The 16,264-nt window shown below is 45.1% G+C and overlaps 1 protein-coding gene across 3 annotated transcripts; it reads right to left on the reverse strand.

Moving 5' to 3' along the window:
* Positions 1-216: 216 nt before the first annotated feature.
* On the reverse strand, positions 217-15,652 carry LOC106586689 (GA-binding protein alpha chain). 3 transcript variants are annotated; one of them, XM_014174228.2, is made up of 10 exons: positions 15,376-15,652; positions 12,232-12,334; positions 11,956-12,100; positions 10,275-10,359; positions 9,914-10,138; positions 9,497-9,691; positions 4,706-4,762; positions 4,360-4,488; positions 2,433-2,625; positions 217-776 (listed from the first exon to the last, which is right to left on the reverse strand). In XM_014174228.2, the coding sequence occupies exons 2-10, from the start codon at positions 12,306-12,308 to the stop codon at positions 560-562; spliced, it is 1,323 nt and encodes a 440-aa protein (XP_014029703.1). In that variant the 5' UTR covers positions 12,309-12,334; positions 15,376-15,652; the 3' UTR covers positions 217-559. The 3 variants fall into 3 exon arrangements, with proteins under 3 accessions (XP_014029703.1, XP_014029704.1, XP_045563456.1); XM_014174229.2 differs by having other exon boundaries at positions 12,232-12,329; positions 15,376-15,495; XM_045707500.1 differs by lacking the exon at positions 15,376-15,652 and adding an exon at positions 13,578-15,349.
* Between the last annotated feature and the right edge of the window lie 612 nt (positions 15,653-16,264).

The raw sequence follows: 16,264 nt of genomic DNA on the forward strand, positions 1-16,264 counted from the left end.
TCAGACACTCATATACACACACTCCCCCTCTCAGACACTCATATACACACACTCCCCCTCTCAGACACTCATATACACACACTCCCCCTCTGACACTCATATACACACACTCCCCTCTGACACTCATATACACACACTCCCCCTCTCAGACACTCATATACACACACTCCCCCTCTCAGACACTCATATACACACACTCCCCCTCTCAGACACTCATATACACACACTCCCCCTCTCAGACACTCATATACACACACTCCCCCTCTCAGACACTCATATACACACACTCCCCCTCTCAGACACTCATATACACACACTCCCCCTCTCAGACACTCATATACACACTCCCTCCAACAAGCATCTCTTCCCTGGTTAAAATAAGAAAACAACCTCCCAATCAAACCAAAAGGAGGACGAAGTTGCCCATAGACATGGATCTAATGTCTGTTCATCATTTCCACCTATTAATGGTAAAGCTTAGGGCAGGTCACAGTAATCTGATCCTAGATTTGTGCCAATGGGCAACTTCTACCTGGGGCAGCCCCATGCCCCTCCCCCCTCAGCTGTCCTGTGCTGAGGTGGCCAGTGTCACCGTGGTGATGGGCTGGCCAATCCCGTGCAGCTGAATGCGGGCCAGCTTCTTCTGCTCACACTCCGTCACCAGGTTGTTGAGCTCGGCAGCGCTGTAGCCAATCAAAGTCCTCAGGTCGCACACAAACTTGTAGACGAAGCGCTTGCCCTGCACCTTGCTGATCATGTCCCCGTCGTAGTAATACCTGAGAAAATTGTCCGAAATTAAAATGACACGACTAGAAAGTTCAAGGTAAGGGAACAAATCATATTATACTGCTCAAAAAAATAAAGGGAACACTTAAACAACACATCCTAGATCTGAATGAAAGAAATAATCTTATTAAATACTGTGCTGACAACAAAATCACACAAAAATAATCAATGGAAATCCAATTTATCAACCCATGGAGGTCTGGATTTGGAGTCACACTCAAAATTAAAGTGTAAAACCACACTACAGGCTGATCCAACTTTGATGTAATGTCCTTAAAACAAGTCAAAATGAGGCTCAGTAGTGTGTGTGGCCTCCACGTGCCTGTATGACCTCCCTACAACACCTGGGCATGCTCCTGATGAGGTGGCGGATGGTCTCCTGAGGGATCTCCTCCCAGACCTGGACTAAAGCATCCGCCAACTCCTGGACAGTCTGTGGTGCAACGTGGCGTTGGTGGATGGAGCGAGACATGATGTCCCAGATGTGCTTAATTGGATTCAGGTCTGGGGAACGGGCGGGCCAGTCCATAGCATCCATGCCTTCCTCTTGCAGGAACTGCTGACACACTCCAGCCACATGAGGTCTAGCATTGTCTTGCATTAGGAGGAACCCAGGGCCAACCACACCAGCATATGGTCTCACAAGGGGTCTGAGGATCTCATCTCGGTACCTAATGGCAGTCAGGCTACCTCTGGCGAGCACATGGAGGGCTGTGCGGCCCCCCAAAGAAATGCCACCTCACACCATGACTGACCCACCGCCAAACCGGTCATGCTGGAGGATGTTGCAGGCAGCAGAACGTTCTCCACGGCGTCTCCAGACTCTGTCACGTCTGTCACGTGCTCGGTGTGAACCTGCTTTCATCTGTGAAGAGCACAGGGCGCCAGTGGCGAATTTGCCAATCTTGGTGTTCTCTGGCAAATGCCAAACGTCCTGCACGGTGTTGGGCTGTAAGCACAATACTCATGGAGTATGTTTCTGACCGTTTAAGCAGACACATGCACATTTGTGACCTGCTGGAGGTCATTTTGCAGGGCTCTGGCAGTGCTTCTCCTGCTCCTCCTTGTACAAAGGCGGAGGTAGCGGTCCTGCTGCTGGGTTGTTGCCCTCCTACGGCCTCCTCCACGTCTCCTGATGTACTGGCCTGTCTCCTGGTAGCGCCTCCATGCTCTGGATACTACGCTGACAGACACAGCAAACCTTCTTGCCACAGCTCGCATTGATGTGCCATCCTGGATGAGCTGCACTACCTGACCCACTTGTGTGGGTTGTAGACTCCGTCTCATGCTACCACTAGAGTGAAAGCATTCAAAAGTGACCAAAACATCAGCCAGGAAGCATAGGAACTGAGAAGTGGTCTGTGGTTCCCACCTGCAGAACCACTCCTTTATTGGGGGTGTCTTGATAATTGCCTATAATTTCCACCTGTTGTCTATTCCATTTGCACAACAGCATGTGAAATTTATTGTCAATCAGTGTTGCTTCCTAAGTGGACAGTTTGATTTCACAGAAGTGTGATTAACTTGGAGTTACATTGTGTTGTTTAAGTGTTCCCTTTATTTTTTTGAGCAGTGTATAAGAGTGCTTGAAATTGTACAACGAAAATGTTAGAGGAAAAGGGAGAGAAACTGTCAGATTGACATACCTGAGCGCTCGGCTGAGTTTCTCATAGTTCATGGTGGGCTTGTTCTTGCGTTGGCCCCATTTCTGGGCCACCAGTTCAGGCTGGTTGAGTTTGAACTCTCCCTCCTCTCCCACCCAGGAGATACAGTCTCTAGCATCCTTATCCGTCAACAGCTCCAACAGGAACTGCCACAGCTGGATCTGACCGTTGTTACCTAAAGGGACAGGTGAGCGGACGTGTGTGTGTGTTCACATCAGATACGAGCACATGCACACTTAAGGCATCCATAAAAAAGCATACCAAGACTACTGCTCGAGGTACACATACAGTTGAAGTCGGAAGTTTACATACACTTAGGTTGGAGTCATTAAAACTCGTTTTTCAACCACTCCACACATTTCTTGTTAACAAACTATAGTTTTGGCAAGTCGGTTGGGACATCTACTTTGTGCATGACACAAGTCATTTTTCCAACAACTGTTTACAGACAGATTATCTCACTTATAATTCACTGTATCACAATTTCAGTGGGTCAGAAGTTTACATACACTACGTTGACTGTGCCTTTAAACAGCTTGGAAAATTCCAAAAAATGGCATGGCTTTAGAAGCTTCTGATAGGCTAATTGACATCATTTGAGTCAATTGGAGGTGTACCTTCAAGATCAGCGCCTGTTTGCTTGACATCGTGGAAAAATCAAGAGAAATCAGCCAAGACCTCAGAATTTTTTTTTTAGACCTCCACAAGTTCATCCTTGGGAGCAATTTCCAAACGCCTGAAGGTACCACATTCATCTGTACAAACACCATGAGACCACGCAGCCGTCATACCGCTCAGGAAGGAGACGCGTTCTGTCTCCTAGAGATGAACGTACTTTGGTGCAAAAAGTGCAAATCAATCCCAGAACAACAGCAAAGGACCTTGTGAAGATGCTGGAGGAAACAGGTACAAAAGTATCTATATCCACAGTAAAACGAGTCCTATATCGACATAACCTGAAAGGCCACTCAGCAAGGAAGAGGCCACTGCTCCAAAACTGCCATAAAAAAGCCAGACTACGGTTTGGAACTGCACATGGGGACAAAGATCACACTTTTTGGAGAAATGTCCTCTGGTCTGATGAAACAAAAATAGAACTGTTTGGCCATAATGACCATCGTTATGTTTAGAGGAAAAAGGGGGAGGCTTGCAAGCCAAAGAACACAATCCCAACCATGAAGCACGGGGTGGCAGCATCATGTTGTGGGGGTGCTTTGCTGCAGGAGGGACTGGTGCACTTCACAAAATAGACGTCATCATGAGGGAGGAAAATTACGTGGATATATTGAATAAACATCTCAACACATCAGTCAGGAAGTTAAAGCATGGTCGCAAATGGGTAATCCAAATGAACAATGACTCCAAGCATACTTCCAAAGTTGTGGCAAAATGGCTTAAGGACAACAAAGTAAAGGTATTGGAGTGGCCATCACAAAGCCCTGACCTCAATCCCATAGCAAATTTGTGGCCAGAACTGAAAAAGCGTGTGCGAGCAAGGAGTCCTACAAACCTGACTCAGTTACACCAGCTCTGTCAGGAGGAATGGGCCAAAATTCACCCAACTTATTGTGGGAAGCTTATGGAAGGCTACCCAAAACGTTTGACCCAAGTTAAACAATTTAAAGGCAATGCTACCAAATACTAATTGAGTGTATGTAAACTTCCGACCCACTGGGAATGTGATGAAAGAAATAAAAGCTGAAATAAATCATTCCCTCTACTATTATTCTGACATTTCACATTCTTAAAATAAAGTGGAGATCCTAACTGACCTAAGACAGGGAATCTTTTACTAGGATTAAATGTCAGGAATTGTGCAAAACTGAGTTTAAATGTATTTGGCTAAGGTGTATGTAAACTTCCGACTTCAACTGTACATTCACAACACCCAAGACACACAAATGGCTACCTGTGCGGTTGCCAGGTGAGCTGCGCTCCTCTCCTCCTGTGATGCGGGGTGTCCTGGGGCCGCGGTTCTGCTTCAGTACCTTGATAGTGGTGGATGTGGTTTGCACGGCAGCTGGGATGATCTGGACTTCTGGGGGCGGAGACAGAAGGTTCAAACAGCCAGAAACATACATGATGAAGTTACCACCTGATCTATGGTCAGTTTGGTGTTTCTACCCATGTTGGTACAAGTAAGGAATTGGGTGAGAGTAAGCTGATCCTAGATCTGTGCCTATAGAGGAGAACAATATAGTGTGGTAGATGAATGCAGGGTGACAATGAGTGAGAGAGACAGGAAATAAACTTACGTTGGTCAATGGTGACTGTGGCCTCCTGGCCAGACTGGTCCTGACTGGCCAACACATCTGTAAAGAACATGGACAGATACAGTATGTGAGCTAAAACCAACTTCAATAAACATGCTTGTCCAGGCTCAGAACAACTCCCATCCCCTTCAAATCAAATCACATTTTATTGGTCACAAACACATGGTTAGCAGATGTTAATGCGAGTGTAGCGAAATGCTTGTGCTTCTAGTTCCGACCATGCAGTAATATCCAACGAGTAATCTAACCTAACAATTTCACAACAACTACCTTATACACACACAAGTGTAAAGGAATGAATAAGAATATGTACATAAAATATATAAATGAGTGATGGCCGAACGGCATAGGCAAGATGCAGTAGATGGTATAGAGTACTGTATATACATATGAGATGAGTAATGTAGGGTATGTAAACGTTATATAAAGTGGCATTGTTTAAAGTGACTAGTGATATATTTATTACAACCAATTCTTTATTATTAAAGTGGCTAGAGTTGAGTCAGTATGTTGGCAGCAGCCACTCAATGTTAGTGATCGCTGTTTAACAGTCTGATGTCCTTGAGATAGAAGCTGTTTTTCAGTCTCTCGGTCCCAGCTTTGATGCACCTGTACTGACCTCGCCTTCTAGATGATAGCGGGGTGAACAGGCAGTGGCTTGGGTGGTTGTTGTCCTTGATGATCTTTTTGGCCTTCCTGTAACATCGGGTGGTGTAGGTGTCCTGGAGGGCAGGTAGTTTGCCCCCGGTGATGCGTTGTGCAGACCTCACTACCCTCTGGAAAGCCTTACGGTTGAGGGCGGAGCAGTTGCCGTACCAGGCGGTGATACAGCCCGACAGGATGCTCTCGATTGTGCATCTGTAAAGGTTTGTGAGTGTTTTCGGTGACAAGCAAAATTTCTTCAGCCTCCTGAGGTTGAAGAGGCGCTGCTGCGCCTTCTTCACCACGCTGTCTGTGTGGACCATTTCAGTTTGTCCGTGATGTGTACGCCGAGGAACTTAAAACTTTCCACCTTCTCCACTACTGTCCTGTCGATGTGGATAGGGGGCTGCTCCCTCTGCTGTTTCCTGAAGTCCACGATCATCTCCTTTGTTTTGTTGACGTTGAGCGTGAATGTTATTTTCCTGACACCCCACTCTGAGGGCCCTCACCTCCTCCCTATAGGCCGTCTCGTTGTTGTTGGTAATCAAGCCTACCACTGTAGTGTCATCTGCAAACTTGATGATTGAGTTGGAGGCGTGCATGGCCACGCAGTCATGCCCTAACCCATCTGGAGCAAGACATCGGTGTCCGTGATGGGGCTGGTTTTCTTTTTGTAATCCGCGATTGACTGTAGACCCTGCCACATACATACAGTGCCTTGCGAAAGTATTCGGCCCCCTTGAACTTTTCGACCTTTTGCCACATTTCAGGCTTCAAACAAAGATATAAAACTGTAATTTTTTTTAAAGAATCAACAACAAGTGGGACACAATCATGAAGTGGAACGAAATTTATTGGATATTTCAAACTTTTTTAACAAATAAAAAACTGAAAAATTGGGCGTGCAAAATTATTCAGCCCCCTTAAGTTAATACTTTGTAGTGCCACCTTTTGCTGCGATTACAGCTGTAAGTCGCTTGGGGTATGTCTCTTTCAGTTTTGCACATCGAGAGACTGACATTTTTGCCCATTCCTCCTTGCAAAACAGCTCGAGCTCAGTGAGGTTGGATGGAGAGCGTTTGTGAACAGCAGTTTTCAGTTCTTTCCACAGATTCTCGATTGGATTCAGGTCTGGACTTTGACTTGGCCATTCTAACACCTGGATATGTTTATTTGTGAACCATTCCATTGTAGATTTTGCTTTATGTTTTGGATCATTGTCTTGTTGGAAGACAAATCTCCGTCCCAGTCTCAGGTCTTTTGCAGACTCCATCAGGTTTTCTTCCAGAATGGTCCTGTATTTGGCTCCATCCATCTTCCCATCAATTTTAACCATCTTCCCTGCCCCTGCTGAAGAAAAGCAGGCCCAAACCATGATGCTGCCACCACCATGTTTGACAGTGGGGATGGTGTGTTCAGGGTGATGAGCTGTGTTTCTTTTACGCCAAACATAACGTTTTGCATTGTTGCCAAAAAGTTCGATTTTGGTTTCATCTGACCAGAGCACCTTCTTCCACATGTTTGGTGTGTCTCCCAGGTGGCTAGTGGCAAACTTTAAACAACACTTTTTATGGATATCTTTAAGAAATGGCTTTCTTCTTGCCACTCTTCCATAAATGCCAGATTTGTGCAGTATACGACTGATTGTTGTCCTATGGACAGAGTCTCCCACCTCAACTGTAGATCTCTGCAGTTCATCCAGAGTGATCATGGGCCTCTTGGCTGCATCTCTGATCAGTCTTCTCCTTGTATGAGCTGAAAGTTTAGAGGGACGGCCGGGTCTTCGTAGATTTGCAGTGGTCTGATACTCCTTCCATTTCAATATTATCGCTTGCACAGTGCTCCTTGGGATGTTTAAAGCTTGGGAAATCTTTTTGTATCCAAATCCGGCTTTAAACTTCTCCACAACAGTATCTCGGACCTGCCTGGTGTGTTCCTTGTTCTTCATGATGCTCTCTGCGCTTTAAACGGACCTCTGAGACTATCACAGAGCAGGTGCATTTATACGGAGACTTGATTACACACAGGTGGAATCTATTTATCATCATTAGTCATTTAGGTCAACATTGGATCATTCAGAGATCCTCACTGAACTTCTGGAGAGAGTTTGCTGCACTGAAAGTAAAGGGGCTGAATAATTTTGCACTGTCAAATTTTTCTGTTTTTTATTTGTTAAAAAAGTTTGAAATATCCTATAAATTTCGTTCCACTTCATAATTGTGTCCCACTTGTTGTTGATTCTTCACAAAAAATTACAGTTTTATATCTTTATGTTTGAAGCCTGAAATGTGGCAAAAGGTCGAAAAGTTCAAGGGGGCCGAATACTTTCGCAAGGCACTGTACATACCTTGTCTCTATACTGACGGTTAGCTTGTTTGATTGCCTTGCGGAGGGAATAGCTACACTGTTTTGTACTCGGTCATGTTTCCGGTCGCCTTGCCATGATTAAAAGCAGTGGTTCACGCTTTCAGTTTTGCGCGAATGCTGCCATCAATCCACGGTTTCTGGTTAGGGAAGGTTTTAATAGTCACCGTGGGTACAACATCACTGATGCATTTGCTAATAAACTTGCTCACCAAATCAGCGTATACATCAATGTTGTTGTATGAGGCTATCCGGAACATATCCCAGTCCACGTGATAGAAGCAATCTTGAAAAGTGGAATCAGATTGGTCGGACCAGCGTTGAACAGACCTGAGCACAGGCGTTTCCTGTTTTAGTTTGTGTCTAAAACACCGCAACAAAATGGAGTCGTGGTCAGATTTGCCGAAAGGAGGGCGAGGGAGGGCTTTGTATGTGTCGCGGAAGTTAGAGTAGCAATGACCCATAATTCTGCCGGCCCTGGTCGCGCATTTGACATACTGATAGAATTTAGGGAGCCTTGTTTTCAGATTAGCTTTGTTAAAATCCCGAGCTACAATAAATGCAGCCTCAGGATATGTGGTTTCCAGTTTACATAAAGTCCAATGAAGTTCTTTCAGGGCCGTCAATGTGTCTGCTTGGGGGGGATATACACGGCTGTGATTATAATCGAAGAGAATTCTTTAGGTAGATAATGCGGTCAGCATTTGATTGTAAGGAATTCTAGGTCAGGGGAACAAAAGGACTTGAGTTCCTGTGTGTTGTTATGATCACACCACGGCTCGTTAATCATAAGGCAGACACCCCCGCCCTTCTTCTTACCAGAAAGATGTTTGTTTCTGTCGGAGCGATGCTTGAAGAAACCAGGTGGCTGTACCGACTCTGATAACGTATCCTGAGTGAGCCATGTTTCCGTGAAACAGAGAATGTTACAATCTCTGATGTCTCTCTGGAAGGCAACCCTTGCTCGAATTTCGTCTACCTTGTTGTCAAGAGACTGGACAGTGGTGAGTAGTATATTCGGGAGCGGCGAGCGATGTGCCCGTCTACGGAGCCTGACCAGAAGACCGCTCCGTCTGCCCCTTCTACGGCGCCGTTGTTTTGGGTCGGCCTCTGGGATCCAATCCATTGTCCTGGGTGGTGGTCCAAACAGAGGATCCGCTTCGGGAAAGTCGTATTCCTGGTCGTAATGTTGGTGAGTTGACGTTGCTCTTATATCCAATAGTTCTTCCCGGCTTTACGTAATAAGACTTAAGATTTCCTGGGGTAACAGTGTAAGAAATAATACATAAAAAAACAAAATACTGCATAGTTTCCTAACAACGCGAAGCAACCATCTCTGTCGGTGCCATGTTGGATACTACCTAGCCTCTAATTTTCAGGCATACTATATGTAACCAATATAATAAGAATAACAATTTGTTTTGGGGGGGGCTTATATTTGTCCTGTTACACACAAGCGTGTAATGTAAATATTTTTATTTGCACATCCCAACTCCCTGAGACACCCGCAGAGAGTGGGATCACAGCCAGGGTCGCCATTGTACAGCGACCCTGGAGAAATTAGGGTTAGGTGCCTTGGTCAATGGCACAGCGACCTTGTCCGCTCCGGTATTCGGAACAGCAACCTTTCGGTTACTGGCCCAACCCTCTAACCTCGAGGCTACCTGCTGCAAGGTTTGTATTATGACTCTAATTAGTCTTGAAATGGTGCTAGCCCTTAACCCAAACACAGTGACTCAACATACAGAAGCTACAACACAAACTCACACTTGCGGAGCAGCTCCAAGTGGCTCCAGAGGATCTCTCCACTGGGGACCCTCTGCAAGAACTCTTCCTGGGTGAAGGAGCAGAGGTCGCGACCCGGGATGTGAATCCCTCCCACCTCCATCTCGTCAATGCTGAACTCCTTCATCACCCACACGGCCCAGTGGATCACCTGGTCCGCCGTCCACTGTTCTGGGTCTGAGAGGAGACAGACACATTACAAGACTGACAATGCTGACTACAGCTTTTCTTGTCTGTTATAAATGGCATGGCAATCGCAGCAAACTGGTCTCACTTTGTACAACGGTGTGTACCTGCCTGATTAATTGTGGTTTTGTGTTTCAGTGTATGTATCTGTATTTGTCTGTGTCCTGCTTATTGTTGTGTTTCAGTGTAAGTGTGTGTTGGCGTCCTCCTCACCGTAGGGAATCCCCAGACGGACCTGTTCCTTGCGGTAGCCCTCTAGGGCGGCGGCCCAGCGTGTCACCTGCTCCGAGGTGTCATCTGACAGGGAGGAGTGCTCCACAGCAATCAGCTGGCCCTCCTCCATCAGGGTGCCCTCCTCCCCTGCCGCATCCGGGTCGATCACCACCTCCACCGTCTCCACCGGCTTCACGATCTCCAGGATGTTCAGCTTCTCCTCGCCTGGATGGAGGGATTTGATGGGAGGTTAGAGTGTGATTAGTATCAACAGCCTCATTTGTATGGTGCCACATTTGTGTGCATCAATAGATTGGGTGCCTGGGTTTTGATTTGGGTGCTGAGACTGTCGTTTGTGTACCTGGCTTGGTGATGATCTGTAGACTGAGTTGCACTGTGCCGTCTGTCTTCACTCCTTGATCAAAGAGGCTGTGGTCTGGATGCAGCTGGAAAGACAGAAAGAAAGAGAAAGGAGAGGGCAACAGGGGAGGACAGGCGAGGGACAGAGCGGAGGACAGGCGAGGGAGAGAGCGGAGGACAGGCGAGAGAGAGAGCGGAGGACAGGCGAGAGAGAGAGCGGAGGACAGGCGAGAGAGAGAGGGGAGGACAGGCGAGGGACAGAGGGGAGGACAGGCGAGGGACAGAGGGGAGGACAGGCGAGGGACAGAGGGGAGGACAGGCGAGGGACAGAGGAAGGACAGGCAAAGGACAGATGGGAGGACAGGCGAGGGAGAGAGCGGAGGACAGGCGAGGGAGAGAGCGGAGGATAGGCGAGGGAGAGAGGAGGATAGGCGAGGGACAGATGGGAGGACAGGCGAGGGACAGATGGGAAGACAGGCGAGGGAGAGAGCAGAGGACAGTCGAGGGAGAGAGCGGAGGACAGTCGAGGGAGAGAGCGGAGGACAGTCGAGGGAGAGAGCGGAGGACAGTCGAGGGAGAGAGCGGAGGACAGTCGAGGGAGAGAGCGGAGGACAGTCGAGGGAGAGAGCGGAGGACAGTCGAGGGAGAGAGCGGAGGACAGTCGAGGGAGAGAGCGGAGGACAGTCGAGGGACAGAGGGGAGGACAGGCGAGGAACAGAGCGGAGGACAGGCGAGGGACAGATATAAAGACAGGCGAGGGAGAGAGCGGAGGACAGACGAGGGAGAGAGCGGAGGACAGGCGGGGGAGAGAGCGGAGGACAGGCGGGGAGAGAGCGGAGGACAGGCGGGGAGAGAGCGGAGGACAGGCGGGGGAGAGAGCGGAGGACAGGCGGGGGAGAGAGCGGAGGACAGGCGGGGGAGAGAGCGGAGGACAGGCGGGGGAGAGAGCGGAGGACAGGCGGGGGAGAGAGGGGAGGACAGGCAGGGGAGAGAGGGGAGGACAGGCGGGGGAGAGAGGGGAGGACAGGCAGGGGAGAGAGGGGAGGACAGGTAAATAAGAAGAGAGGATGGAGATGGAGCAAATGGGAGAGACAGAAAGGGAGAGAAAAAGAGACAACTCTAAACATTTCTCCATTAAATGATCACTCTAAACACATGAAACTCCATCAGCATCAAGTCTGATCAGGTGGGGCAGATATTTTAACCCCATAAATACAGGCCTCCATCAGTATCAGGTCTGATCAGGTATTTCAACTCCATAAATACAGGCCTCCATCAGTATCAGGTCTGATCAGGTATTTCAACCCCATAAATACAGGCCTCCATCAGTATCAGGTCTGATCAGGTATTTTAACTCCATAAATACAGGCCTCCATCAGTATCAGGTCTGATCAGGTATTTCAACTACATAAATACAGGCCTCCATCAGTATCAGGTCTGATCAGGTATTTCAACTCCATAAATACAGGCCTCCATCAGTATCAGGTCTGATCAGGTATTTCAACTCCATAAATACAGGCCTCCATCAGTATCAGGTCTGATCAGGTATTTCAACTCCATAAATACAGGCCTCCATCAGTATCAGGTCTGATCAGGTATTTCAACGCCATAAATACAGGCCTCCATCACCTTCAGGTCTGATCAGGTATTTGAACCCCATAAATGCAGCCCTCCAACAGTACCTGGATGTCCTGTAGACAGATTTCATATCCATCCAATGACATCTGGATACGGGGCTCCAGGAGCTTCTTCAGGTTACCGATTGGCTCATTGATGTCGATGTCCTGTTGGATCAGATCGGCTGATGTAATGGTCTGCTCCTCAACCCTGAAAATGGCATGACCACACAAACGAAAACACACAAATAGTAACGTTAAGTCATCAGTAGTAGGGAGGGAGCTGGGTTTGAATTGATGGGCTTATGGGTGCCTGTTCACATTGTAAAATATATCACTCACCCCTCCTCCAGGCACTCCTGTTTCTCCTGTCCGTCGATCTCAATCTCTATCATCTCCTCTGTCTCACTTTTAGACATTGCTGTACCCCAAGATTCAAACTATTCTAAGGAAAAGACAGACAGACTGGGGTGTATCAATCAACATTAAGGTGACATCAAATGTTTTCAGATGTGATGGTACAAACACATCGCTACAAAGCGTTCAAATCCAATACCATCAAATATACAATAAAAACAACTTTGAGGAGGTATTTTAACCCCATAAATTCAGGCCTCCATCAGTATCAGGTCTGATCAGGTATTTCAACTCCATAAATACAGGCCTCCATCAGTATCAGGTCTGATCAGGTATTTTAACCCCATAAATACAGGCCTCCATCAGTATCAGGTCTGATCAGGTATTTTAACTCCATAAATACAGGCCTCCATCAGTATCAGGTCTGATCAGGTATTTCAACTCCATAAATACAGGCCTCCATCAGTATCAGGTCTGATCAGGTATTTTAACTCCATAAATACAGGCCTCCATCAGTATCAGGTCTGATCAGGTATTTCAACTCCATAAATACAGGCCTCCATCAGTATCAGGTCTGATCAGGTATTTCAACCCCATAAATACAGGCCTCCATCAGTATCAGGTCTGATCAGGTATTTTAACTCCATAAATACAGGCCTCCATCAGTATCAGGTCTGATCAGGTATTTCAACCCCATAAATACAGGCCTCCACCAGTATCAGGTCTGATCAGGTATTTTAACTCCATAAATACAGGCCTCCATCAGTATCAGGTCTGATCAGGTATTTCAACTCCATAAATACAGGCCTCCATCAGTATCAGGTCTGATCAGGTATTTTAACTCCATAAATACAGGCCTCCATCAGTATCAGGTCTGATCAGGTATTTCAACCCCATAAATACAGGCCTCCATCAGTATCAGGTCTGATCAGGTATTTTAACTCCATAAATACAGGCCTCCATCAGTATCAGGTCTGATCAGGTATTTCAACCCCATAAATACAGGCCTCCATCAGTATCAGGTCTGATCAGGTATTTCAACTCCATAAATACAGGCCTCCATCAGCTTCAGGTCTGATCAGGTATTTCAACTCCATAAATACAGGCATCCATCAGTATCAGGTCTGATCAGGTATTTCAACTCCATAAATACAGGCCTCCATCAGCTTCAGGTCTGATGGGAGGACAGTGGCATTATATCAAGTAAAATGTTGTTTAAAATAAAATCTAAAAGGTTAATATCTAGCTAGTGGGTCTTGATGTGAATGAAGTTGTGTCGTAGTCTCGAAACTGTAAAAGAAAAAAAATCTCAGGTGTCATTTTTCACTCACATTTTTCACTAAATTTCTTGAAACACTGAGATTAGGATCCGTATTTATCTATTTCAGAATTATTATGTTTTTGGTCAGATATTATGCATTTCCCAAAAAAATTAAATCGCAAAATGATCATTACCGTAAAAAAAATTTGAAGTCCAAAAAAGTTAAAAACAAATCAATATTCAAATATTTGTCAACATTGCTCACCTAATGACAAGGCCTGAGTAAAGCATAACACTGGACATTAGCTCTTTAGCTGTTTCAGTAATGAGAAGGCCAAGTGGGGTGAGAATAATAACCTCATTCTGAAGGCATATAAGCATATATATTCACTTAAAACTTGTGCTCATCTAAGGACTACTCCTCTAGATGATGCATCATAAAGCTTTACTTTAAAAAGTGTTATGTAATGAGACATGTCCACAAATACGGTTTGCATGCAATAAATAGTAGTGTCATGTAAACTTCAACTAGTGTAACATTTTTATGATTTATGGACAAACTACTGCAATATATTTGGGGTTTTATTCAAATAAATACGTTTTTTCTAAAGAATTTAATCCAGACGCATTTCAGCAATGAGAATTTGGGGTGATAATTTACAAAATACAGGTAAAATGTAACATTTATTTAATATAAGACACTTTCCAAAATCTAGACATCTAGTCCTCAGAATGAAACTTGATTTTTGAAGATGAATCATGGTTTTGTAAGTCAATTTGCTAGACATTTTAAAACTGGATTCATGAGAATCACCCAGTTGAGGGAGCCTCGGTTTCTCATTGGGCGGCAGAGAGTTATGTGCGAGCTAAAGTACTAACGCGAGGGCGAGGCCTCTCCAAAGCATAGGCCGTACTGTGGGCCATTAGTTGATAAATCATTACATAAACTTGATCAATTTTAACTCCTCTGAAAGCAAACACTTCGAAGATATATCGGTAATAATGTTAATTATACGTGTAGCGTAGCTGTACAATACTGTAGCAATACAATGCTAGCTATCCAGCATATTTTTCAGCGATGTTACGTGAGGGGCGAGGCACGCGCAAAACGGGGGTCTGTCTCATGAAATACACAATTTATACTGACTGTAAGAAACACAATTCAATGAATAACTGATTTAAATGACGATTTAAATATACTCTGAAACTTAGAATCTGGAAAACTTTAAAACGGAAATGGAAGAAACGGAAACAAAACAGCAGAGGGGCAATCGCAAAGGAGCCGGAAATCCTGGCTAAGTTTAGTGTTGTCTACAGACTTCCGAGAGCGGTCAGGGGGAAATGCCGGAGTAATTTGCTCGATTAAAATGAAAAATAACGTGATATTTATAACACTGGGATAACGTATTTATATATGGCAAAAAGTATAACGTATCACCAGGGCGAACAACTGGACTACAATGAACAAGCTGTCGTTGGCGTTAGCAATATTAGCTAGCAGCTACCACTGCTTAGTTAGCTAACATGTCGAAAGTTGGATTTTGTATGGACACGTTTGAAGGCAAATCGTAGACAAGCCATTTGGAAAGCTATTTTGTAGTTGGGAAGTAATCTGAAAACCACTCCATCCAGTACATTATTTAGACGTGATGTTAGTGTAAGTTATTGTTTTTAGGCTAATGTATGTGGTATAGCGGATCAACAAGCTAGCTAGCTTTGTAGCCAACGTTCAGCTAGCTAACAGTTTGATACAAAAAGCGGGAAGACCGATTAGGTATAGCTAGTGAAAGAATATACAATTCCGTTCAGATAGACAATGTAATGGATTTCATATATAAATGAAAATTAGTTGATGTTCGTACACATACCTCTTAAAATGTACACTCCAAGATTGTGGACTTGATATATGAGTCGATGTAGAATAGCAAGCTAGCCTTTCCACTCAAATCGATTTCATGCAAGTTTTTGGACAACAAGACAGGGGGGCGGGGACTAGCTTGCTTTTTAGACATATACGAGTTAACTATTGTATCAAAGAAATCATCATGCTATTTGTGTGTGTTATGTGATGTTTGATAGCACGCATAATTATTTACTATAATTATCAGCTTCTACCCCCAAGCCATTTGACTGCTGAACAATTATTCAAATAGCCACCTGGACTGTTTACATTGACCCCACTCCCCTCTTTGGTTTAACACTGCTGCTACTCTGTTTATGATCTATGCATAGTCACTTTACCCCTACCTACATGTACACATTACCTCGACTAACCTGTACCCCCCCACACATTGAATCGGTACTGGTACCCCCTGTATATATCCTCGTTATTTTATTTTGTTACTTTTTATTTTATTTTTTATTTTAGGTTATTTAGTAAATATTTCTTAACTATTTCTTGAACTGCATTGATGGTTAAGGGCTCGTAAGTAAGCATTTCACGTTAAGGTCTACACCTGTTGTATTCGGTGCATGTGATCAATTTGATTTGACTTTAATTTTCAGCATGTAACCCACTTTTACCAGACGGTTGTTGTAGATAAGAACACTCACTGTATGCATGAATTTATGGGGTGTAATAATTGAGCCAGCAGTACTCCTTATTACACAATGTCCCTCCCACAGTGATCCTATTACATTCTAAGTTTTACTATGTATTTATTTGGTCCATCCTATGTCCTGAATTATTTTATACTCAAAGCTATGAAAATTAACCCTTATCTTTAAGGGTAGGTAAACAAACAAGTGTTAATGTCA

The sequence above is a fragment of the Salmo salar genome, chromosome ssa25 (genome assembly GCF_905237065.1).
Source record: "Salmo salar chromosome ssa25, Ssal_v3.1, whole genome shotgun sequence".
NCBI lineage: Eukaryota > Metazoa > Chordata > Actinopteri > Salmoniformes > Salmonidae > Salmo > Salmo salar.